This window comes from Rhineura floridana, chromosome 3, assembly GCF_030035675.1.
Source record: "Rhineura floridana isolate rRhiFlo1 chromosome 3, rRhiFlo1.hap2, whole genome shotgun sequence".
NCBI lineage: Eukaryota > Metazoa > Chordata > Lepidosauria > Squamata > Rhineuridae > Rhineura > Rhineura floridana.
Genome location: NC_084482.1, coordinates 228,415,778 through 228,443,130, shown reverse-complemented (window position 1 = coordinate 228,443,130; position 27,353 = coordinate 228,415,778). Strand labels below are relative to the sequence as shown.

Sequence of the window (27,353 nt, the reverse complement as noted above, 5' to 3'; positions counted from 1 at the left end):
AGGGCAGGGCCACGTTTCAGCTTTCCTGAATTAAACGGTGACCTTAATTCTAACAGAATAGGAAACTGGGGAGGGCTGGCAGAATGCAGGCATTGAAAGAAGAGCCTCACTATTAAATGTGCTTTGAGCGCTGTGGAGCCAGTTCTGTGGAGTTCTCTTCCCTCTGAAGTGAAACAAGCCCAGACATTCTTACGCTTTCCAAGTTTGTTGAAAGGTTTTTGTCCCCCCCCTCAACAAAGAATTCTTAATTACTGTTTTTATGATCCTTATTAGGTCTTATATTCTGTTTTTTATACATATATATTGTTTTTCCGGTGAAGTTTGGCTTTTATTGGAAATGGTACGCTGCTGTGTGGAAGAAGTTCCTCGAAAAGAAAATGCCAATGGACTGCTTTCAACTCGATCCCGATTTATGGCGACCCTATGAATAGGGTTTTCCTGGTACGCGGTATTCAGAGGTGGTTTACCATTGCCTTCCTTGAAAAGTGAGGCATAAATTTTAAAATAAACCAATAAATATGCTGTAGAATGTGTCTTGGGTTTTAAAAGGGTTCATATAAAAACCTGTGCAAAACCTGAGCTGTGTGGCTTTTCCAGATAATATCTGTGCTGAGAAGCTTCTAGCTCCATTTGATGAAGGGCTTAATGTGAAGCAAGATCCACTTTTGTTCAGAGGGGCTCATTTTTACAACTAATGCTGAATTTGGCTTCAGGCGGGTGCAGCCTTGCAAGATCTCAGCTGCATGACTGCGAGACGGGGACCCTCTTCCAGAGCATGCATGGCCTCACTTTTACTTTGGGCTTCAAGAAAATAAAATCCAAGTGCTGGAGAAGGAGGCATGAAGAAGCCCTCTTCGACTATCTGCCCCCTATCTTAAAGGAAGGACCAGCCATCAAGTAGTCTGCAGGATCCACAACCAGAAAAAGGAGTCTGTGGTACAAATAGTCCCCGACAACAAAAGCGAGTAACCCAAAGTACACACACCAAAGAGAATGGGAAGTCATTTAGAATATCTAGAAATTTTGCTTCTTTGTCATGACTGGAACACATATGCTGCCATTCTATGTCTGGGTATTTGAAGTCACCCATTACTACCACATTTCCTAGTTTGGATGCTTCCTCAATTTCATATCTCATCTCAAGGTCTCCCTGAGCATTTTGAACGATAGATCGTTCCCAGTATTAAATCTCTCCTGGGGCATGGTATCACCACCCACAACGATTCTGTGGGGGAGTCCGCCTCTTTTGAGGTTTTGAGCTTGCTGGATTCAATGCCTTCTTTCATGTATAGAGCGACTCCAACACATCCTTCCCTGTCCTTCCGATATAGTTTATATCCAGGGATAACCGTATCCCACTGGTTTTCTCCATTCCACCAGGTCTCCGTTATGCTCACTATATCAATGCTCTCCTCTAAGACCAAGCACTCCAGTTCTCCCATCTTGGTTCGGAGGCTCCTAGCATTAGCATACAGGCACTTGTAAGCAGTGTCACTCTCCAAGTGTCTTTGGCACTTGTGGTTTGGCCTGTGATAATTTTGCCCTTCTGAATTTATATCCTGTGCCCCTGCTCTCACAATGCCTACTTCTAGGCCTACCCCTTTTAAAATTTCATCATTTCTTTGGTCTTTATCCCAGGGGGGAGGTTTATTCCAAACCGGACCTTCCTCAGCTCCTGTCGGGTTTCCCCCCTCAGTCAGTTTAAAAGCTGCTCTGCCACCTTTTTAATTTTAAGTGCCAGCAATCTGGTTCCATTCTGGTTTAAGTGGAGCCCGTCCCTTTTGTACAGGCCCGGCTTGTCCCAAAATGTTCCCCAGTGCCTAACAAATCCAAACCCTTCCACCCAACACCATTGTCTCATCCACGCATTGAGACTGCAAAGCTGGGTCTGTCTGGCTGGTCCTGCACGTGGAACCAGTAGCATTTCAGAGAAAGCCACCTTGGAGGTCCTGGCTTTGAGCATCCTACCTAGCAACCTAAATTTTGCTTCCAGGACCTCACGGCTGCATTTCCCCATGTCGTTGGTGCCAACATGCACCACGACCACTGACTCCTCCCCAACACTGTCTACCAAACTATCTAAACGACGGGTGATATCTGCAACCTTCGCACCAGGCAGGCAAAACACCTTGCGGTCTGCACACCCATCACACACCCCACTGTCTATCTTCCTAATGATCGAATCACCCACTACAAGGATCCCTCCACCCCCTGGAGATATATCCTCGGCACAAGAGGATAGCTGCTCATCCCCTAAGGAATGGGTCCCTTCTAAGGGATCATTTCCCTCTTCCTCGGCTGAATGCTCTCCTTCCCCAAAACCATCGTTCTCCATGACAGCAGAAGAGCTATCATCCTTGGAGTGGGACACAGCTATAACGTCCCTGAAGATCCTCTCCGTCTTCCAAACAGGAATTGAGCTCCGATTCTTTGAAGGAAAAAGACAGGACTAGTTACTTTTGACCACAAGATATTCAGCCATTCCAAGTCAAGCCATTTGTAGTTAACAGGAGGGATTGTTTGGAACATTTTAACTCCTGCACCCCCTGAAGAGGACAGGGCCGTGTGCCCCAGCAGGGTCAGCCTGGCACTTGGGAACATGCGCTCACTGGATATGACACTCAACCTGAACTGCCTGATGGGGAGGGCACGGTGGAACTCAGCCAACCCAGCTGTTTTCATTTGGACAACATCATCTCTTCACAAAGAAAGTGAAAACCAGCCCTGAGAGCTCCACCCTCCTCCTCCTCCTCCTCCCAAAAGGAGTCAGGGCTGCGCTTCACATTTACACTTCTGAGGAAACCTTTCTCCGTGGAGATTAGGGGCTCATCCAGACGACTGCAAAATGTGTGACATTCCTGTTATGTGTGTTCATTATTTTTCGGTCGTCCTGATGACGCCGAGTGCAAAAGCGCGTTTTCACGTGGTTAAATCCGCTTTCGCACAACCACGGAAAATGCGATAAACTATTTAAAAGCGTGAATCATCCACAGTTCCTTCGGCCGCTCGGACGCAATACCGCGGATTTAAGAGATGACGCTGTTGCATTGGCGGTACTGGGGCGGTTCCCAATTCCCCCTCCTCTTTTCCAGCCAATCCCGTCCTTTGCACGTTTGCGCTTGTGTGGAAACGTCTCCTGGAAAAGCCCGGGAAAACGTGTCCAACCAGTGCTGTTGGATATACTGCGCAGGTGTGGAAATGTATATGGAAAGGAGTGTAACAGGGCTGTTTAACCGTTTTGGATTAACGTGATTGCAGAAATGCAAGAAAGCATATTTGTGAAAGCAGCCGAAGGAAGGGGAAACTGGAAGGGGAAACACAAATCACTTTTGCGCCGCATGTATGATGTACTTGCTGGGGCCTATAAATGGCTGCAATAGGGAGTGTTTTGCAAGCCAAAAAGGGAAATATCCAAGAACTCGCTTGCCAAACGGAATAACTATTCTGGTTTGCCACAAATGTGCAGTTCTGCAAGACTTGCCGAGCAGACACACCATAACCGTAGGTGTTGTTTGTGTGCGATGAGAAGCTGGGTGGGCTGTGGCGTTTTTCTCCGTTGCAGCCGTGCAGCCTCGTAAGCCGCTTCCCGCTCTTGGGATATCCCCCGTCCCCAGATGAGTGGCTGGACAGCTTCCTCCCTCTCTGCTCATCAGCTGTGAATTGGGTTTGTGTGAGGTATTTTGGTGGGAGGTTTGAATCCCCTGAGTGGATTCCTTGTGCTGCCCGGCTCGTAAAATTGGAAGCAGCCAATCCTCCGCCAGCATGAACAGAAGGGAAACATCCCTCACCTCCCTAACTCCATTGCGCCCACAGGAAATTCAAACTTTGGCGCTTCCGCGTTCAAGCACGCATGTGCAGAACTGATAGCAGTGGAAGGGGAGAGAGGAGCAGACGCCATATTTTCCCAACGAATCAGATGTGTCAGGGGCATGGCTAGGAAAATAGCGAGAAGATGCTGCATGTTCGGGCTGTGTGTGCGGCCGGTAAAAAAGCGTGTTTTTAACATCAGCAAAAAGCGGGAAAGGAGCGGGAAAAGGGGCAAGTGAGGACTCTCCGCTGACAGAGCAGGTATGGAAAACCTGGATTGTCTCGCTCCGTCTGGATGAGCCCTAAGAGTGAAGCCACCGCAAGATATTCGTGTCGCCAGAAATGCTCCCATAAGCTTTTCAGCGTTGTAGCTTGAGAATGTACATGCAAATATCAATGCTGGCATCGGGAAGAGACAGAAAAGGGCCAGAGTATATGGTCTGGATCGCTGGAAGGGAAATGGTGGTGTGTTGCATTTAAATAAATGCTCCCTTTGTAAATGCATTTCCTCTAAAAAACGTCCTATTGATTTTGATGGAGTCAACTTTGACGCAAGCATGTTCGGGATTGCAGCTTAATTTTAACTTCCAGTTTATGATTCAGGTATAATTTGCATATCGAAAGGGCTCCAGCAATGGGGGTGGTGGGTGGGGGAGTGAGAAATTTGTCAGAGAGAGTGTTTCTCCCCCCACCCCCTTCTCCCCATAATCCATCTATGGTACCAACCATGCAAATGGTATGATTCTGAAAAATATATGTAGAAAGGAATGATGGAAAATATATTCTGTGGCTGAGTACAGAATAATGTCCAACTTCTAATGCACCTGCAATTTACCACACAGAGTGTGATGTGAACTACTAGCTTTGTATATGAGATGTACATACACTCCCAATGACAACACAGCAATAAAAGGCAGAGGTGTGCTAATACAGAAATATAAAATGCAAAGATAAAATGCACAACACATCTCAAATAATTTGCCAAAGACATTTCGACTTGAAGCAAGTCTTCTTCAATGGCATCTATTTGGAGAGCTTCTCCAGAGAATCTTCCTCAACCAAAAGACACAACAATGTGTGGAATGCAGGAACATTCTTGCAGAAACTGCACTAGGGCTGTCTTGAGAACTGGCAAGGACTTCAACTCCAACGCATGAGGGCAGGATCCAGGCAGACACCAGTCCTGCTCACAGACTGGTGCAAGCACAAGGGTGCCCACCTTGATTCTGCAAGCTGCCACCTCCGCCGCTTCCTAGGCCCCAAAGGCATAAACTGGATGAAAGAAGGATGGGGGAGAGAGGGGAAGACACTCCCAAGCGCCAACGGAGCAGCAATTCCCACTGTAGAGTTTGGACTACAGCTCCCAGAATCCCTAGTGAGAAACTGACTTTCCACTAAACGCATCATTGGCACAAATGGTCTTCAACATCTATCAGTTAAGAAAACGTGTCTCCTTACTGAAAGAGGCTCCAATCTCATAATTCTCCTCCATGGCTTCCCTGCGCAGAACACTTTGGCCCGGATCCAGGAGACCCACTCCTCCTCCATGAAATGCACAGCTGCTGCCTCCTCCTCCTCCTCAAAGGTCACCGGACCCTGAAAGAAGAAAATGCCGTCTACTCATGAGATGGCCTCTTCCACACAGACCATTCCCTCCAGGTTGAAAGGGCTCTGCCCACCTGTCAGAGTTGGATCCTGAGGCGAGGGTCCAGTAAAGATCTGGCCCGCAGAGCCAGAAAGGGTTCCCACGGCTGGTTTTGAAACTGGAGGGCTGTGAATGCCGTAAGCAGAAAGGGCATTTACCTTGGCCCATTCCCCAAAAGAGCAAAACTTTAGCCTCAAATCCAGAACTTCTCTACACAGCCATTTAGGTGAAGGGCATCTGCCTTGCCTGCAAAAAGTCCTGGGTTCAAATCTCAGCAGCATCTCCAGGCAGGACTGGGAAAGGCTCCCTGCTTGAAACCCAGGACAGCACTAGTGTAGACAATAGTGAGCTAGGTGGACCAAGTCAATATAAGGCACCTCCCTATGTTTCCACGAAGTAATAATAATAATAATAATAAATTTTATTTCTAGGCCGCCTATCTGGCCGCACAAGCGGCCACTCTAGGCGATGTACAAGATCAAGTAAAATACAACATACAAACTACATAAAAACCCAAGAAGTACAATATAAAATGAAACCGAACCCACCCATAGCTAAAACCAATAAAATTAGGCTACTCCAGGGATCTTGTAGGCCTGCCTGAATAGCCAGGTTTTCAAGGCTTGGCGAAAACTTGGCAGGGAGGGGGCATGGCGAAGATCATAAGGGAGAGAGTTCCAGAGGGTGGGGGCCACGATTGAAAATGCCCTCTCTCTGGTCTGCACCAGTCTAGCTGTTTTGACTGGTGGGACCGAGAGAAGGTCTTGAGTGGCTGATCTTGTCAGGCGGCATATTTGTTGATGCTGGAGGCGTTCCTTCAGATAAGCTGGGCCGAGACCGTATAGGGCTTTAAAGGTTAGTACCAACACCTTGAATTGGGCCCGGTAAACAACTGGTAGCCAGTGTAGATCCTGTAACACCAGAGTGATGTGATCGCGGCGACGGCTGTTCGTAATCAAATGTGCCACCGCATTCTGTACCAGCTGCAGTTTCCAGACCGTTTTCAAGGGTAACCCAACGTAGAGCGCATTACAGTAGTCTAAGCGAGAGGAGACCAGGGCATGTACTACCCGTGGGAGAAGATGGACAGGCAGATGGGGTCGCAGCCTTTGTATTAGATGTAATTGAAACCAAGCTGCCCGGCTTATTGCCAAAACCTGAGCCTCCCTGGACAGCTGGGAATCAAGGATGACCCCGAGGCTGCGGACCTGGTCCTTCAGGGACAGTTTTACCCCATTGAACACCAGGTCTAAAGCTCCTAATCTTTTCCTGTCTCCCACAAGCAGTACCTCGGTCTTGTCAGGGTTTAGCTTCAGCCTATTTCCTCCCATCCATTCACTTACTGACTCCAGGCACTTGGAAATGGTCTCCACATCCAACTCTGGCGAGGATTTAAATCAGAGATAGAGCTGGGTGTCATCCGGATATTGGTGGCACCGCAGCCCAAATCTCCTGATGATGGCTCCCAGCGGCTTTACATAGCTTTACAAAGCCACTGAGAGATCCAGGAGGACGAGGAATGCATGTTCTCCTTTATCCAACACCCTCCTTAAATCATCCACCATAGCGACCAAAGCTGTTTCAGTTCCATGACCAGTCCTGAAGCCAGAATGGAATGGATCCAAATAATCTGCTTCATCCAAGTGTGACTTTAACTGTTCGGCCACCACTCGCTCGATGACCTTGCCCAAGAATGGAAGATTAGAAACTGGGTGAAAGTTGTTTAAATCTTGGGGATCCAAGGAGGACTTTTCAGAATGGGCTTTATTACCACCTCCTTGAGGGCTAATGGCACCACACCTTCTTCTAAAGAAGCATTCACCACTGCCTTGATCCCTTCGCTCAGTTTCTTTTTACAGCCCAAAATGAGCCATGTAGGGCAAGGATCAAACAAGCAAGTGGTTGGCTTCACAGTAGAGAGCACCTTGTCCACTTCCTCAGAGGGAAGAGGCTGAAACCGATCCCACCAGACCGGAATGCAACTGGCCGACTCTGGCACACTTCCTGTATCCACGGCATATGGAATCACACTCTTCAGGCGCTCAATTTTATCAGCAAAGTGTTTAGCAGATATGTCACAGGAGGCTTTAAAAAGTTCCATGGGTTCCTGCACAACTGGACTGACCAGGCTTCAGACCACTCGGAACAACCTCCTGGGACAACACTCTGCGGATACAATAGAGGCAGCAAAGAATTCCCTCTTTGCTGCCTTTGTTGCCACTTGGTAGGCTTCAATTGCTGCTCTAACCAGTGTCCTCATTGTCAACTGTAAAGTTGCATAAATCTTATGTTGTCATTACATTAGTCTTTCTGACGTTCAGCTGTAGTCCTGCTTTTGTGCTTTCCTCTATAACTTCCATCAGCCTTCGTTTCAAATCATTACTGGTTTCTGCTAGTAGTATGGTATCGTCTGCATATCTTAAATTATTGATATTTCTCCCTCCAATTTTCACACCTCCTTCATCTTGGTCCAATCCAGCTTTCCATATATGTTCTGCGTATAGATTAAATCAATAGGGTGATAAAATACACCCCGGTCTCTCACCCTTTCTGATAGGAACCAATCGGTTTCTCCATATTCTGTCCTTACAGTAGCCACTAGTCCAGAGTATAGGTTGTGCATCAGGACAATCAGATGCTGTGGCACGCCCATTTCTTTTAAAGCATTCCATAGTTTTTCATAATCTTCACAATCAAAGGCTATGCCATAATCTATAAAGCACAGGGTGATTTCCTTCTGAAATTCCTTTGTCCGTTCCATTATCCAACGTATGTTTGCAATACGATCTGTGGTACCTCTACCCTTTCTAAAACCAGCTTGGACATCTGACATTTCTCCATACAGGGCCGACTTATCCATTAGGCACATTAGACACAGTGCCTAGGGCTCATGATACTTTTAGGGGCCCACAAAAATGTTTTAATTTCTTTTAAAATCAGAAGAAAAATAAACTTTTAGGGTTGAAGAAAATGTTTTTCTTTTTTTCTCATATCAGAAAAAAATGAAACTTTTAGGGCCCTCGAAAATCTATTAAATTTTGCCTAAAACAGAAAAAAATAAAATGTTAAAGTATTTAAAGCTATATAAATATGATTTTTAATATTGATATTATTAAGGTGGGAGGGGTGGCCCTGGCTCCATATATGGAGCCTTTGTTGTAGAATCTTGAGCATTATTTTACTTGCATGGAATATTAAGGCAATAGTTTGATAATTACTGCATTCTCTGGGATCTCCTTTCTTTGGAATTGGGATGTATATTGAACGCTTCCAGTCTGTGGCCATTGTTTTCTTTTCCATATTTGCTGACAGATTTTTGTCAAAATGTGGACAGATTCAGTCTCAGTAGCTTGTAGCAACTCTATTGGTAGGCCATCTGCTCCTGGCGATTTGTTTCTTCCAAGTCTTTTAAGAGCAGCTTTCACCTCTGTCACACTTCAGGTTCTCAGACAGCACCAGAGAGGCTATGCAGACACACGAGGTTTGCTTAAAAGGAGTAAAAATTTATTGAGTACCTTGCACAGATGCTCAATGAAAGTGGATCAGTGACACTGCCCTGCAGCAGCTGGTGTCGGACTGAACACTCATGCTGGGCACAAAAGACACTTTTATAGCATGCATGTTTACCACTTCAATAATGAGGTTACATAAGTGATTAATTGCTACAAAACATAAAATCATGAGACATCAGCATATGATTCGACTGATCCTACATTATCAGATCCTTCCCACCTAGGAATTAGACTTAGACTTAGACTCCAATATTATAGCAGCTGGATTCAATGAAGCATCCAGAACATGGTCTTGTCCTTATTTATTGGATGAGTTTCAGTCTGTGCAGCTTGAGGATGTTGACAAGATCCTTGGACTGGTGCGGGCGACCACATCGGTGCTGGATCCTTGCCCCTCTTGGCTGGTGAAAGCTGGTAGGACCGGAACCGCCGACTGGGCCAAGGAGGTAATCAATGCCTCTTTGCGAGAGGGAGTGGTCCCTGACTGCCTAAAAGCAGCGGTAGTGAGACCACTTCTGAAGAAACCCTCCTTGGACCCAGATAACTTGAACAACTATAGACCTGTGGCGAATGTTCCGTTCCTGGGCAAGGTTCTGGAGCGGGTGGTGGCCGGCCAGCTCCAGGGGCTCTTGGATGACACTGATTATCTCGATCCGTTTCAATCCGGTTTTAGGCCTGGGTTTGGTACCGAAACAGCCTTGGTCGCCCTGTATGATGACCTTTGTCGGGAGAGGGACAGGGGGAGTGTGACCCTGTTGATTCTCCTTGATCTCTCAGCTGCTTTTGATACCATCGACCATGGTATCCTTCTGGGAAGACTCACGGAGTTGGGAGTTGGGGGTACTGCTTGGCAGTGGCTCCGCTCCTACTTGGTGGGTTGCCACCAGAAGGTAGTACTTGGGGAACATTGCTCGATACCCTGGACTCTCCATTGTGGAGTCCCGCAGGGATCAGTTCTGTCCCCCATGCTTTTCAACATCTACATGAAGCCGCTGGGTGCAGTCATCAGGAGTTTTGGAGTGTGTTGTCATCAGTACGCTGACGACACGCAACTCTATTTCTCCTTTTCATCTTCTTCAGGTGAGGCTGTTAACGTACTAAACCGTTGCCTGGCCGCGATAATGGATTGGATGGGAGCTAACAGACTGAAGCTTAATCCAGACAAGACCGAGATGCTGTTAGTGAGTGCCTTCTCTGCCCAGATGGTGGATGTTCACCCTGTTCTGGACGGGGTTACACTCCCCTTGAAAGAACAGGTTCGTAGCTTGGGAGTTCTTATCGACTCTTCCTTGTCTCTTGAGGCTCAGGTAGCCTCAGTGGCAAGGAATGCTTTCTACCATCTCCGATTGGTAGCCCAGCTACGTCCCTATGTGGACAGTGACGACCTCGCCTCAGTCGTTCATGCTCTGGTAACTTCTAGATTGGACTACTGCAATTCGCTCTACGTTGGGCTGCCCTTGAAGACAGTTCAGAAACTACAGTTAATCCAGAATGCAGCGGCCAGATTGTTGACGCGGACAAGAAGGTCCGCTCATATTACACCCGTTCTGGCTCGTCTGCACTGGCTTCCTATTTGTTTCCGGGCTAAATTCAAAGTGCTGGTTTTGACCTATAAAGCCTTACACGGCATGGGACCGCAATACCTGGTGGAGCGCCTCTCCCAATATGAAACTACCCGTACACTGCGCTCAACATCTAAGGCCCTCCTCCGAGTACCATCCCATCCAGAAGCTCGGAGGGTGGTGACTAGAAATAGGGCCTTTTCGGTTGTGGCTTCCGAACTATGGAATGGTCTCTCCGATGAGGTGCGCCTGGTGCCGACGCTGCTATCTTTTCAGTGCCAGGTGAAAACCTTTTTATATTCCCAGGCATTTTAATGTGTTTTATTATATGTATTGTTGTATTTTGCTCCTGTTTGATTATTTTTGTTTACCTTTGTTGGCTTGATTTTATAGTATTATTGTATTTATATTTTCCTGATTGCTTTATTTTATGTACACCGCCCAGAGAGCCCTTGGGCTTAGGGCGGTATATAAATTAAATTAAATAAATAAATAAAATTAATAGCTGGAAAAACCTATCTCATGCTGCTAACTAACAGTGCAAATAACCAAGAGTGTCCTTGCCCTTCCCAGCTACCTCTTGACAAACTCTTTGGCAAGCATTTCGCTTACGCCATGCTCGTTAGCAACAAGCTGATAACACGCCTGGGTTGCCTAATACTGTTTCTACTGACCGTCCTGTGACCCATCCCTTTGCCAAGAACACGCACACGCTGCATACCTAAGGAATGCTGAGGCCTTGAAGGGGATACAGACTTCCCGGTCTAAAAGCACAAAGTCATCCTACCTTGGCTAAATATTTGCTCATGGCTATATATTTGCTTATAGGTGGATTACAACCTCACATTCTAAAATTTCTAAGCACAGTTTCTGTAGTAAAACATGCATGCACGGGTCACGTGACTTGGTTGCTCAAAATACTAACTTTGGAAAAGGTCCTAGCAGGACATGGTCTCAGGGCAGCGGATTCAGCTGCCATGCTGGTGTTAAGCAAACAATATAGGAAACTACCTTACTCAGTGCTGGCTACACCAGGGATGGCTAGCCTGTGGCCCTTAGGCTGATGCGGCTGAGCTACGGCATCCATCATCCCTGACCATTGGTCAAGCTGACTGGAACTAGAGTCCATCAACATCTGCAGGAACACAGGTTTGCCATTCCCTGCTCTGTACTGACCGGCAGTAACTTTCCAGGATTTCAGGAAGGGTCCAACTTGGGACTTCATGGTCTCCATGACAACCATGGGGATGTCTCAGTACCCATTTGGACCCATTGAGGTGGTCCGTGTGATGTTCCTATATTAATGTATATATGGTAAGTGTTGGTTGTTTAGAAGATACATGGTAAGTGGAGTGAAAGAGGAGGGGGAGTGAATGGGCAGTAGAATGCTAGATGATTGGCTGAGTGTTTAAAATGGCTGAATGTATAAAAGGAAGAGAGACAGTGGATGTGAGGTGGACATGTGTGGACGTTGGTGAACTGAGTGGGTTGCTTGGTGGGGGTTTAGAGAGTTGTTTGACAGGAGAGGGTGGAGAATGAGGGTGGTGGAGTTCGGATTAGTATTGAGTAAAACCATATGCTTATGTGCCTTAAGAAGAAATCTTGTTAATCTTGTTAGCTTTGTTATCTTTAATAAATACTTAATTTGGTTTACCAAAGGCCTGATCCTTGGCTGGGGTTTCACAGACCAGAAGGGAGGGTAAGGTAATGACCAAGGCTGAAGGGAAACTGTAACAAATGGTGGCACCGGTGAAGAGAATAACAATACCAGTATTCAGAGTCTCTGGGAATACTAGTATTAGGACGTGACTGGTGGTTGCCTAGCAGGGGGATCTGTTGAGATCTGTGCTAGAGCGGGGAGAGAAACAATAAAAAAGGACAGTCCGGACTGGTGGAGTCCCTGGTGGTGCCTAGTGACAGGCAGTAGCCACGTGCAGGTAGGAACCTGACAGGGAGAGCCAGGGAAGGGTGTCACACGTAGTGGCAGTAGCGGTGGGATACGAACAACAGAGAATCCAGATATGAACCAAAGAGAGTCCCAAAGACACGTGGTGACAAAGGAGACTACGTCACAGGTGTTGGCTGTAGCAGTGAGATACGAATACTAGAGAATCCCTAACAGTGGTGTGGCAAACAGAAATAACAAAACAAGATTACTTGTGAGAGTGACTGGCAAAGAGTGTGTGGCAAAGAGTGAGTGAACTCAAACACCATGGCTGAATATATAAAAATGAAAAGAGAGGAGCTGGTGGAGAAGTGCATAACATTCAATTTACCTCACGAGGGTAAAGGGGTAGATGAATTGAGGGTAGCACTTATAGGATTTGCAACTGCCCAGCAAAAACAACCTGTCAGGGAAGAGACCCCAGAAGGATATTTAAGCAATCCCGCTTATATAGAGTACTTGAGAGAGAAGTTAAGATGGGAGGCTGAGGAAAAAGACAAGCAGAGGGAGTTGGAAGCTGAGAGATTGAGGATGGAAGCTGAGAGATTGAGGAGGGAAGGTGCAGAGAAGGAAAAATAGAGGGAGTTGGAATTTGAGAGAATGAGAGTGGATGCGGAATTACAGGCAGAAAAGTTAAAATTTGAAAGAGAGAAGTTTCATTCTGATGAAACAAGAAAGGACAGAGATGGAGGAGCTGGTGGAGAAGTGCATAACATTCAATCCCGCTTATATAGAGTACTTGAGAGAGAAGTTAAGATGGGAGCATGAGTTGGAAACTGAGAGATTGAGGATGGAAGGTGCAGAGAAGGAAAAACAGAGGGAGTTGGAAATTGAGAGAATGCGATTGGGGTTTGAGGAGAGGGAGAAGCAACGAGCATTGGATGCTGAATTACAAGTAGAAAAGTTAAAATTTGAAAGAGAGAAGTTTCATTCTGATGAAACAAGAAAGGACAGAGATGGAGCAAAAATAAAAATTACTCCAAAGGACTTTGCTGTCTATGAGCCTGGTCAAGATCCTCAAATTTACCTCAGCACCTTTGAAAAAGCAGCTCAGTTGTGGGGGCTACCTGAAGATAAATACATGCAGTATTTATCAACCCTGATTAAAGGGGAATTGGCTGAGGTATACCAATATTTCCCCTCAGACAGGCCCGTCACCTATGCTGAATTCAAAGAAGCAGTGTTTAAAAGATTCAGACTGGGGCCTGATTATTTTAGAAAGCTTTTCAGAAACTGCCAGATACAGACAGGGAGGTCTTTTGTGGAGCTGGGGGCAAAACTGATGGACATATTTGGGAAATGGCTGACAAGTGCAAAAGCTCAGTCTGTGGAGGAGGTGAAAAACCTCATGATATTGGATCAATTATACCATCAGTTACCACCAGAAATAAGGCTCCTGGTCAAAGACCGTTCCCCTACATCGGTGCAGGAGGCCGCAGAGATGGCGGATCACTTTGCCTCCAACAGAACTGGCTGGGTGGGGAAAACATCAAGAGATTTTAAACCCAGACCATAAAATTCTGGCAGAAGGGATGTGGTACCACAGAGAGTGAGTCCTCCAGTAAAATCTGAAGGGCACAGGACACCCCAGAGTGGATCTGTGTACCCTAAAAGTGAGGAGAAATTATGCTACAAATGTGGTAGACCGGGGCACCTACGTTTTCAATGTGAGGTTGCCAACCCCATTAGAAATCCTGCTCAGACAAGGGCAGTGAAAACAGAGCCCAAGGCTTTAGAAACAGTGAAAAAGTTTCAGTTCTGCCAGATAAACTGGACAGAAGTAACAGACCTTGATTCAAGTCTGAGAGAGGAAGTGAGTGTACAAGGGGCAAATTATTGGGCATTGCTTGATACTGGTGCCGCTCAGACATTACTGAGGCAAGATTTAATAAAATCTGAGGTGATATTACCTCAGGAAACTGTGACAATCCAAGGAGTGAGGGGTCAACCAGAAAGTTTGCCTGTGGCCCTGGTGGAAATGACTTGGAGAGGCCGAGAGGGCCGATATAAAGTAGACATTAATGCCCAGCAACAAGAACCAGTAATACTGGGAAGAGATGTAATGGGAGCCCAAGGAAAGATCTATGTAGTGACCAGACAGCAAATTGGCAGAGAAAAAGAAGCCATATTAAGGGGGGCTGAAACAAACAGGGTGGAATCTGTTAACCAGCCTCAGGTCACCATAGCAACCACTAGCAGGCCTGCTGAAGGAGACCAACTATATCAAGTGGTCTCTGATAAGAAAGAAGCAGAGCAATTCAGGGAAGAGCTGCATAAAGATATAAATTTGAAGCAGATAAAGGAACAAGCTCTGACCCAACAGATTCCTTTCACTGACAAACTGAGGAATCAAGTTGTGTGTGAGAATGGGATTTTATATAGACTGTGGATGCCCGCTGAGAGAAAGGATGAATGTGAACCAGTGAAGCAATTGATAGTACCTAGCAAATACAGAACCAGATTGCTAGAGGTAGCCCACGATGTCCCATGTGCAGGACATCTGGGAATAAAAAAGACCAAGAGGAGATTGGCAGCACACTATTATTGGCCAAACATCTCCAAAGATGTAAAACAACATTGTCTATCTTGTGGAATATGCCAAAAGGTGGGAAAAAGTGGAGTAAAGACTAAGGCACCCTTAAAGCCCCTTCCTATAATTGGACAACCTTTTTATAGAGTGGGAATAGATTTGGTGGGCCCTTTTTCCAAACCCACAAGGCATGGCAAGAAATATCTAGTGGTGGTGGTGGATTTTGCCACCAGGTACCCAGACGCAGAAGCACTAAGATCTGTAGAAGCCCCTGTAGTGGCAGAGGCTTTATTAAAAATCTTTATGAGGCTGGGTTTCCCTCATGAAGTGCTGACGGATCAAGGCAGTGTATTCATGGGAGATATGGTTATGGCATTCATACCCAGGAAACATGACAAATTACAGGCTAACTGGGAAGGACCATATACCATCAGAGAAAGGCTTGACACAGTGACGTATGTAATCACCACAGACCAATTAAACAAAAGCAAAGTGGTTCATGTAAATATGTTGAAGCCTTACCATACCAGGGATGTACAGGTGTTGCAAGTTACCTTATTCCCTGAGGGAAGTGGGCCTGAACTTCCAGATTTGGTACAGGAAAGCAAAGACAAAGGAGGGGTAGATCAAGTGGAATGGTCAGAGGAGGTGAAGGAGGAAGTAAAAGAAGAGATTCTGAGAGTTTTGAAAACCTATAGGAATCTCTTTAGCAACAAACCTGGCCGAACCAGTATAGTTATACATTCCATTGATACTGGAGATCATGCCCCAATCAGATCTGTTCTGTACCGTGTGAATGGGAAAGTTTTGAATGAGATCAAAAAGGAGGTAGAAGAGATGCTGGAATTAGGAGTGATCAGGGAATCCATCAGTCCCTGGGCCTCAAGTATTGTCCTGGTTCCGGAAAAACATGGAACGACAAGATTTTGCATTGATTATCGGCTAATCAATAAAATTACTGTCCCAGATGCGTATCCTATGCCTAGGGTAGATGCAATGTTAGAGTTATTGGGGGAAGCAACCATTATCTCTACACTAGATCTCTGTAAAGGATTTTGGCAAATGGAACTAGACAAGCAATCCAGAGCCAAAACTGCCTTCAGTACACCAGATGGGTTATATGAGTTTGTGACCTTACCCATGGGACTAAGGAACTCACCAAGTTCATTTCAGAGGCTAATCAATACTGTGTTGCGAGGCATGTCAGATTTTGCAGTGGCCTATATCGATGACGTGGCCATTTTTAGCAAGTCGGTGCCTGAGCATGTCCAACACCTGACAACAGTATTGGAGGCCTTAAGAAAAGCAGGCCTCACAATAAAAGCTAAGAAATGCCAGTTTGGACTAAAGGAAGTAATCTATTTAGGACATAAGGTGGGGAGTGGGAAAATCACCCCCTTATGGAGCAAGGTGGAGGCAATACAAGCGTGGCCTATCCCCTTAACAAAAAAACAAGTAAGGGCATTTCTGGGTGTGGCTGGATTTTATAGGAAGTTTGTGAGAAATTTTGGGGAAATAGCAACCCCCTTGCATGAATTAACAAAGAAGAAGTGTTCTGAGCGTGTGGTATGGACAGATGAATGTCAGAAGGCTTTTGATGTGCTGAAGCAAGCCTTGTGCCAAGGACCCATATTAATAGCACCAGACTATGAGAAACCATTCATCGTGGCTACAGATGCGTCGGACCTGGCACTGGGAGTCGTCTTGCTACAGGAGAGAGAAGGCACCAGACATCCAGTGGCGTACCTGAGTCGCAAGCTGACGCCGAGGGAGAAAAACTATTCGTCGGTCCAGAAGGAGTGCCTAGCGGTCGTGTGGGGACTGAACAAGTTGCGCCCATACGTGTGGGGACGAAGATTCACAGTGACTATGGATCATCGGGCCTTGTTATGGTTGCAGACTATAAAAAACCATAACACTATGCTGCAGAGGTGGTCCTGGGCCCTACAGGACTATCAAGTGGACTTCCAGTTCATAAAAGGCAAGGACAATGTACTGGCCGATGGACTTTCAAGGCAAATGGCTGGGACTGTAGTGACATGACCAGACGGAGGAACAAAGAAAGACATTTTCCCCATAGAGACTTTTATTTGTTAACGCGATGTATAAATCCTGGAACAGGAATAATACTCTGCCGTTGTTTTAAGGGGGGGGAATGTGATGTTCCTATATTAATGTATATATGGTAAGTGTTGGTTGTTTAGAAGATACATGGTAAGTGGAGTGAAAGAGGAGGGGGAGTGAATGGGGCAGTAGAATGCTAGATGATTGGCTGAGTGTTTAAAATGGCTGAACGTACAAAAGGAAGAGAGACAGTGGATGTGAGGTGGACGTGTGTGGACGTTGGTGAACTGAGTGGGTTGCTTGGTGGGGGTTTAGAGAGTTGTTTGACAGGAGAGGGTGGAGAATGAGGGTGGTGGAGTTCGGATTAGTATTGAGTAAAACCATATGCTTATGTGCCTTAAGAAGAAATCTTGTTAATCTTGTTAGCTTTGTTATCTTTAATAAATACTTAATTTGGTTTACCAAAGGCCTGATCCTTGGCTGGGGTTTCACAGACCAGAAGGGAGGGTAAGGTAATGACCAAGGCTGAAGGGGAACTGTAACAAATGGTGGCAGCGGTGAAGAGAATAACAATACCAGTATTCAGAGTCTCTGGGAATACTAGTATTAGGACATGACTGGTGGTTGCCTAGCAGGGGGATCTGTTGAGATCTGTGCTAGAGCGGGGAGAGAAACAATAAAAAAGGACAGTCCGGACTGGTGGAGTCCCTGGTGGTGCCTAGTGACAGGCAGTAGCCACCCGCAGGTAGGAACCTGACAGGGAGAGCCAGGGAAGGGCGTCACAGTCCGCCCTTATGGAATCTGATGGATTCCTCAATACCCTGGGGGATTTTCTGGCTGATATGGCTGGTGCTTCTCTCCAGGCTTTCCTCTCGCTGTGGCACAGTGAGATGCATTGAGCCATTGACATGATTGCTTGTGAGTGCCCTCACCATCACTGTGGAGCACGTAGGTCATCTTGGTACTCCAATAACCTGTGTGTGATGAAACAGGAGGGTTGGCAGCTGGAGCGCAGGTGGCATAAATCTTGGTCTGAACCTGACTGAACACGAATAAAATTGTACCATCATGCCTACCACATGGTAGGTAATTCTAGATGTGAGGAAACACGGATGCTAAAATAACTCTTTTTCTGAGATGCAGACCATTGCATAAAATGTCCGGAAGACCAGCATCCAAACAAGGACAGAGATCAATGTGTCCCCAAAATTATAACTTTCCTCTCCTATGAAGAATATTCGCTGGATTGTCACCTTGCAGTGGTGAGTGGGCTTGCGTGTTCCAATTAACCCTCTGAGCAATGCCGTCGGGTGTCATGTACTCCCAGCAGGGTCACCCATGGCGGTAAGGTCAAGGGAGAGGAACCAGACAAAGAACAATCCAAGAAAGTTCTCAATGGCAGAACAGGCAGAGGATAACAATGTGTACGTTACAATGGCTGTGAAGGCAGATGAAGGCTGCAGCAGATAAAAGACTTCCAATCATCGTGGTATCCATGCCATTGGATCAAGACCTTTTTCTGTCATGATTGTGTGTTGATCATCGTGCACCGATCTCCCCACATAAAACAAATTCACGCACAGGCGTCTTCCAACCAAACCAAACCAAACCAAAAGTCCCATGGTGATCGGTGAATGGCAACGGGGGCAAGACTGTGAAATCTGGAAGCCCCTAGCCATGGACCGGCACATGGGCGGTGGATACAGACTCAGTCATCCTGGCTCAAGGACCGAGGCAGTTGAGTAGTTCAGCAGCTGTATCCACGACTGAGCAGTCCTAGTAAGGATCCACTCTGCTCACCCCGTCTGGGGAGGGGGCTAGAAAAGGTGCCCTAAACATAGTCTGCCTCATCTCTCTCCCTGACTGGATCACCGCTTCCAGTGGGGTCACCACTTAGCGGTAGCAAAAGACAAATGAATTTTGGAACATGGAATATACGGACATTGCTGGACAATACAGACAGTGAACGTCCTGAACGCAGGACCGCCATCATTGCGAGGGAGTTGAGACGTTTTAATATTGACATAGCAGCACTCCAAGAAACTCAAAGAGCAGGAGAGGGACAATTGAAGGAAGAAAAAGGAGGTTACACCTTCTTCTGGAAAGGTCTGCCTGAACAAGCAGTTGTAAGTGAAGCGAAGTAGTTGCAAGTGCAATTGGAGGAAGCTGATTATCTGGATCCATTTCAGTCGGGCTTCAGGACTGGACATGGGACTGAGACAGCCTTGGTCGCTTTGGTGGATGATATGAGGAGTGTTGAATATGGGTGAATGCACCTTCCTTATCCTCCTGGATCTCTCAGTGGCTTTTGATACTGTTGACCACTGTATCCTTTTGGACCGCGTGGAGGGATTAGGCATAGGGGGCACTGTACTGCAGTGGTTCCGCTCCTTCCTCTCTGATAGGCACCAAAGAGTAGCATTGGGGATGAGGTTTCAGATCCTTGGGCTCTCACCTGAGGGGTGCCACAGGACTCCATCCTCTCCCCAATGCTATTTAACATCTATATAAAACCGCAGGAGGCTATCATTAGATTTGGGCTGCAGTGTCACCAATATGTGGATGACACACAGTTCTATCTCTCATTTAAATCTGCACCGAGGTTGGCTGTAGAAACCCTGTCCAAGTGCCTGGAGTCGGTGAGTGGCTCGATGGGAAGGAATAAGCTGAAGCTGAACCCTGACAAAACTGAGGTAATGTTCATGGGAGACAAGGGAAGGGTAGGGGATTTGGACCTGGTGCTCAATGGGGTACAACTGCCCCTAAAAGACCAGGTCTGCAGCCTCAGGGTCATTCTTGACTCCCAACTGTCCATGGAAGCTCAAGTTTCGGCTGTGAGCCAGGCAGCGCTGTATCAACTCCATCTGATATGGAGGCTACACCCCTACCTTCCCAATCATCTGCTCCCATCGGTGGTACATGCCCTGGTCTCCTCTCGCCTAGACTACTGTAATGCGCTCTACGTGGGGCTACCCTTGAAAATGGTCTGGAAACTGTGGCATGGATTCTTCATTTGTCACAACACTTTGGACATTTGAATATGCCATGAGGAGCTTGATTTATCTCAAGGCAGGACAGGTGGTACTCCCTGGCAGAGAATCATTGTGTCCTCCTTGGGTTTCTTGCACAGATTACCTATTAAAAACTATGACCAAGATGACATATAATACTGTTGTACTGCTGAAGATAAGAATGCAATTGTAGACAATGATCCTTCAGGCACATTTCTTGAGACAGGAGTGTTGAAATTGTTCATGACTTTCTGATTTATTTGTTCCTTTGTTCTCTGCTGCTGTCTCTGAGTTGCACTTGGTTGTGGAAGTAATGCATTCTTGCTGAGCAGTTCTGAGCAGTTGCTGCCCTGAGACCATGTCCTGCTAGGACCTTTTCCAAAGTTAGTATTTTGAGTACCCAATGGGAACTGTGTACATTGGTGGGGATGAGCCAGATGTCCTTCATCACAACATCCAAGTTTGTGCCAAAGTTATGTACACTTGTTGTGTATCCCTGTAATTCCATGGACTGCATAATAAATGGGCTGAAGACACACACGTCAACATCTGTACTTGTCACAGTCTCTAGATTTGTCCTAGTAATTAGGAATCCCTCAATTACAGTGTCAACTAGCCAGTTTTGATTCCGAAGAGACTTCATGTCATCTGCATTGATGTAGACCCTTTGTATGGTTGAATTTCTCATGCGTGGATAGCATGTTATAGGTTCCCGTGGAACATGTTCTTTTTTTCCCATCAGCTTTCCTTGAGTAGGTTTTGCAGGGGTACTTGAAAAATAGGGGGCTTCCTGCTCAAGATCCAAAGCAAAGGATGATAATTGCCTTTCCTTGCTAGCAGCTTGATTTTCATTTTTCTTATTTCTCTGTTGGGAGGCATTAGTTGTAGTATAACCATGCATCAGAAGGGAATCTGATACAGCCAATATGGTTAACTGATCTTTTTATCTAGGTTTCTTTCTTCCAGATTTTCCTTTTCATCCACTCATCCTCAATTTCTTCAGAGAATAAGGGGAAGGAGAAAGAGGGGATTGGAAGGGGATGGGGAGTGAGGGGCAAAGGAAGGGGGAGGGAAGGGGCAAGAGGAGGGGATAGGAATAAGGAGAAGGGAGGGTGGGTTTGATCATTTGCATATTTTTTGAGTTCAGTGGGATCTATTTCTATGCAATCATGTTTGAAAATGAAAATGGACTGCCTTCAAGTCAATCCCCACCTATTGCGACCCTTTGAATAGGGTTTTCATGGTAGACGGTATTCAGAGGTGATTTCACCATTGTCTTCCTCTGAGCCCAAGAGGCTGTGACTGGCCCCAGGTCACCCAGTCAGCTACATGGCTGTGTGGGGATTCAAACCCTGGTCTCCCAGGTCATAGTCCAACACTGACCCAGGGAAGGGGCAGGGAGTGGGAGGGGAGGAGATTGGGTGGGTGGGCACTGGGCAGAAGGGAAGACCTTTCCCTTTCCAAAAGGAAAACATTGTAAACAGAATCGTTCTTTTTCAGCCTTTCCCCCACCTTTTTATTCTACAGCAGACACATGTAGCCTCCCACCCAAATTTAAACCAAAGCTGTCCCTGGCCACATCCACACCAGGCCTTTATTTCCCATTGGCCAGTCATGGCTTCTCTCAAAGAATCCTGGGAAGTGTAGTTAGTGAAGGGTGCTAAGAGTTGCTAGGAGACGCCCTGTTCCCCTCACAGTCCTTCAATCAGAGTGGCTGTCTGTTAAACCATTCTCTCAGGGGAATAGGAATCTCTTAGCACCCTTCACAAACTACACTTCCCAGGATTCTTTGAGAGAAGCCATGATTGTCTCAAGTGAAATCAAGTCTGGTGTAGGTGTGGCCCTCTGATTAGCCAAGCCCAGCAGCTGTGAGTCTGGCTTTTAGAACTCTGACAGTTGGTCCTTACTGAGCATGCTCCGCGCTATCATTGGGTCCCAGCCAAAATTTATTAAATTAATTAAAAATCAGCCAGGCATTTTTTAAACTTTTAAACTGCAGCAGATGAAGGTCAGAGTATGGGGCAAGGTCAGTATTAGGATTACAGGTACTCTGTGAACATGGCTGATTTTTAATGAATTTCAACAGATTATAACTCTCAGAGAAAAAAGTCCAAAAGGGTTCTGAGGTTTCTCTCTCTCTTTTTACACTTTGAACTGTCTATTCTCTCTGACTGTTTTGTGTATCGCCATGAAGATTGACAGGGCTGTTAAGCAAGCGTTTCTGAGTTCAGGACTATAAGTTATGGAAGCTTTTGTTTTGAAATGAGCTTATGGGAAGCATCAGAATGGCATGGGGGGTATTTTCAATTGAACATTGCGGAATGTGAAAAATCCCCGCTGGCTATACTATACAGACACTCTTGTGGCTGTATAATAGGTCAAATCCAGCACCTTGAATTGAGCTTGGAAACATACAGGCAGCCAACGCAAGCAGGCCAGAATTGGTTTTATACGTTTGAACCATCTGGTCCCTGTTACCAATCAGGGCATTGCATTTTGGACAACCTGCAGTTTCTGAACCGTCTTCAAAGGCAGCCCCAGGTAGTAAAGCCTTTACCTGCTTAAGCATTCACATAGAAGTGATCGAGTCCATGGACACTTTGAGTTTCATAAATGCCCTCCATAGGTTCCTTGCCATACGAGGCCCAACCAAGCAGTTGAGGTCCAACTGTGGGACCAATTTCATAGGACCCTGTCGAGACCTAGGGATTGGTTAGGGATTTAGAGAACTAAAGCTCTTTCCACACTCCAAGCATTTATAAGGTTTGTCTCCTGTGAGTTCTTTCATGTTTACTAAGGGTGTCACTCCGACTAAAACACTTTCCACACTCCAAGAATTGATAAGGTTTGTTCCCTGTATGAGTTTTGTGATGCGAAGTAAGGTTGCTACTCCTCCTGATGCTCTTTCCACACTCCAAGCATTTATAAGGTTTGTCCCGTGTGACTTCTTTGATGTAAAGTAAGGTTGCCATTCTGACTAAAGCTCTTTCCACACTCCAAGCATTTATAAGGTTTGTCCCCTATGTGAGTTCTTTGATGTGAACTAAGGGCGCTATTCTGACTAAAGCTCTTTCCACACTCCAAGCATTGATAAGGTTTATCTCCTGTGTGAGTTCTTTGATGCGAAGTAAGAGTGCTACCCTGACTAAAGCTCTTTCCACACTCCAAGCATTTATAAGGTTTGTCTCCTGTGTGACTTCTTTGATGCGAAGTAAGGTTGCCATTCTGACTAAACCTCTTTCCACACTCCAAGCATTGATAAGGTTTGTCCCCTGTGTGAGTTTTGTGATGCGAAGTAAGGTGGCTACTGCACCTGAAGCTCTTTCCACACTCCAAGCATTGATAAGGTTTGTCCCCTGTGTGAGTTCTTTGATGCAAAGTAAGGTTGCTACTCCACCTGAAGCTCTTTCCACACTCCAAGCATTGATAAGGTTTGTCTCCTGTGTGAGTTTTTTGATGCAAAGTAAAAGTCCTACTCTGACTGAAGCTCTTTCCACACTCCAAGCATTGATAAGGTTTCTCTCCTGTGTGAGTCTGTCTTTCCTCTTGTCTCTTTGCTCCATCTTGACTCCTCAGTTTCTGTTCTTGCATCTGCTCCTCAGCTTTTTCCAGTGATACTTCAGTTACTTCTCTGTCAGCTTTGAATGAAAAAGAAAGGAGATAAAATGCTGTGGAGAAATCCTGTGAATATATTATGATTTGTATTTTGAAAATGTATTTTTGGGAGCTCTGTTGATATCAGAGTTTAACTGGCAAAGCTCAAGGCCTTGTACAGAGTTAGTTTAGCAGGAGGTGCTTGGTAACAGGTTGTGAAAAGAGACACACACAGAGACAACTGTAACAAAAATTTCCTCTCTTGTTCCTCCATTTAAGGTGGACAGCTCAGTACTTATGCACAGCTGGAATTTAAAAACCTAGGATGGATCCTGTCTGACAGGAACATGGCCTTTTCCAGTGCCCAGAGGGCAGCTCGAATACCCTCCCTCCTTCCCTCCCTCCCTCCCTGACAGAAGGGAATCTGATACAGCCAATATGGTTAACTGATCTTTTTATCTAGGTTTCTTTCTTCCAGATTTTCCTTTTCATCCACTCATCCTCAATTTCTTCAGAGAATACATCACCTTTGTCCATGAAGACTTTTTCCTACAGACATCTGTCCTGCCATAATATGATGGCATGTCCTGGAACTGTTGCAAGAACATGTTACTTTTGGAAATAATTTCACCACATATTCCTTCTCACGTAATCCTCTGATAAGGAAACAGCCAGACTGTGCTTGTAAGAATATGTGGTTTTGCTTTACAGTTAAATTTGATGGACTTTCCATAGTCTTTGATTTAAGCTCTTTTCTTTGAAGTTCAGGCACATGGTCTGTGTCCATCTTTCTCTGCTTTATGAAATGCACAATGTCATCTACAGGAACACAGTCTACTGGAAACTGTGTAGTATCAGGATTTAATTTTCTGCTATTGTGTTCTGCTAAGAGGTGGCTTCCAATTCCACACAATCCTCTTAAAATTTCTTTTAGGTAATATGTCTGAAGGAAATAAAAAACCAAAACCATTTCATCCATGTTTAGCATTACTTTCATATGTTCAGCTGAAACTATTGTTGTTGCTATTTTATGCTGATAAAGTTTGCACTGGCTAAAGTGTTTCTGCCCCATAGCTTCTGACAATACAGAAGGCATGATACGTACATGACATCTCATGGGATATTTTTTCATATTTCCATGAGGCACAGATGGTTCAGGTCTCTCATCCTGTCCAAGGTAATGGACAATTACTCTGCCTACACTTCCATCAGGCACTTCATATGCATATCTGTGAAACAACACTTGCTCTGCATTAAATAGTCTTTGGAAGTATCTTTTTCATCCCAGAGGACCCCCCCTTGGCAACAAATGCCTTCCTTTTTGAATCCATTTGTACTGATCACATCTCCAGTCATCTTTTTTCTGTTTGTGGCCTTCGTAGCTATAGACAAACAGCTGCCCACATTTTGGCTTAGCAGCTGGGAGAGTTGATATTTTCTCTGCTACTGGGTTTTCCAAAATCTCAAGAGCTTCAAATGGTGAAAGTTGCTCAAACTTACACATGTATACTACACTCATGGTTTTTCTGCTGTAGGTAATGAGAGAAGACACTACTTGCTGCCACTGAGCCACCTCCACAGTATCAATATAGCATACCTGGGCTGCTGCCTTTTTGGTCTGAAAAAAGAAGGGATCATCCTGTCTCTGCAGAGACCAACAGATCTTATAGTGCCCCTAGTGGGAAGAAGAGTAAACTGCAGCTATTCTCTAGCACCAAAAGCTATCTGTAGTTGCATTCAATACTAGTATAGCTTACTACAAAGACCTTGCTAGGAAAGAAAAACAACAATGTACTATATTGTTTTCACACACATACCTAATTAATCATTACTAGAGCTGCCAACTAAGTAATAATATTTATTGGACCAATTTGTTTTGCAGTTAAATTTGCATACTATCAACATTTCATTCAGGATGTTTTGTGTAGATGACTGTATAATTTATAAATAAACACTACCTCTAGTTGGAATGAAAGTTTATCTTTAATATATATTACAGTAACATCAAATGAAATTTGTCTCTGTTGTTAAATTAACTGAAGTTATATTTGGCTATATACCATTGAAAACAATTGGAGTGCATAGCACAAATCTTTGCTTGTGTGTATGCAAGTGAAAGTGGTTGCTGTGAAAGCTTGTGGCCCAGAGCATTGACTCATACAGTTATGCATGGCTGGTGCATTTGATTGACTTGGCTGGTTCAGATGTTGTTCTGGGCTCTGTTCAGAAAGATGTATTATTGCATGGAACGTGGCTTATGTGGAAGTTTTGTGTCTTATTGCATGAATCCCATGTAGTCATGTGGGACTGGTGAATTTGGTAGGTCTGGCTCACTGGAAAGTCACCGTTCCGGGCTGTTTCATTCTGTTCTGGAGGGCATTTTGGTTGTTAAAGGGTTACTAAAAATCCTATCTGAATGTTTTTTGTTCTTAAATGTTCTCAAGTGTCTCTAACACATCCCAGTGATTTTGGCATCAATTTCTTTTATAAAGGGCCTGTTCCAGCCTGTTCCATTCCATTTTTCCAGGGAATCATTCCATAATTTTGGGGGCCACCACTGAGAAAGCCCTCTCCCTTGTCGCCAGACTCCCACCATCCCTCGGAGGAGGCACCTGGAGGAGGGCCTTGGATGTTGAGAATAGTTTATGGGGGGGTATATGCTGGGAGAGGTGTTCCATCAGGCATTGTGGTCCCAAGCCATGTAAGGCTTTATTCACTAATAGGCAAAAAACCTTGCGGTTTAATAACATACCTATAGCCCACAGCTATTCTATCAAACTTTAATAAGCTGGGAAATTGGGCAGCTCTAGTGAATGCACCAGCGGAGCAGGAGACCTGAACTCCTCCCTGAGATATTGGACCGCCCCACATATTGGTCAAAATGCAAACACCATTTGGGTTGGTCTTTCACAGTCCAATCCACTTCCTGTGTAGCTTGGAAGAATTTGGTAACATGCGCCTCTGAGCATATGGTGAGTGGTGGCAACACTTGCCATCTCCAAAGATAGAGAATTATATTTTTGTATGTTTGCTGGTGTTCTTCTTACTTTGCTTCTTTCCTCTGTTATTAATGTTTCTACAGAGAATCTGAACTAGAAAATTTTATTATCCTCATTATTTATCCCAGAAATCTGTGTCAAATTTATTTTTATTAATTTCAAAGCCTTTTTATTGGTCAGTGTCATATGATGGTGAAGACAGCCTTTTGTGTTTCAAATTGGAGGTTATGGTCTAATTCTATCTTGGGGGCATTAACAGTGGAATTTGGACCTGCAGTTTGATGAAAAATCAGACCGATTCCAGTATGTTGCTACTTCAGCAATGACTCTAGCTGTTGGAAAAAAGAGGATGCATATTTCAGCCTGCTATGTTTAAACCACTTCATTTAAGGCAAGGTGGGCACAGTCAATTAAAAACATAGAGGACACCTAGCATTTTTCTAGAATATATTTCACCTCCCACTGTTTTATCATGTGCAAACTGAGACACTCCTGAGGTCCACTGGAGACTATTCTGCAGAAGGCAGTGCCATTATTCCACAATTATGTTTGGAGTTTTTTTAGTATAAATTTGGCAAAGAGTTGCTGTACTTCACATATTCACAGAAATAGAAACAAAAGAAAATGATTTCCTATAGGAAACTTCACTAAAATTTCAAAGGAAATCAGACATATTCAAAGTGA

General features: G+C 45.2%; 1 protein-coding gene across 1 annotated transcript; it reads right to left on the bottom strand.

Moving 5' to 3' along the window:
• Nucleotides 1–21,093: 21,093 nt before the first annotated feature.
• Nucleotides 21,094–23,680, bottom strand: LOC133382455 (zinc finger protein ZFP2-like). The gene has a single exon (XM_061622181.1). It carries the CDS (start codon nucleotides 23,665–23,667, stop codon nucleotides 22,999–23,001), a length of 669 nt encoding a protein of 222 aa, XP_061478165.1. The 5' UTR covers nucleotides 23,668–23,680; the 3' UTR covers nucleotides 21,094–22,998.
• Nucleotides 23,681–27,353: the final 3,673 nt, after the last annotated feature.

Excerpts from the sequence above, each read along its gene's own strand:
- LOC133382455 (XM_061622181.1), bottom strand. The coding sequence starts at position 23,667 with ATGCAAGAACAGAAACTGAGGAGTCAAGATGGAGCAAAGAGACAAGAG.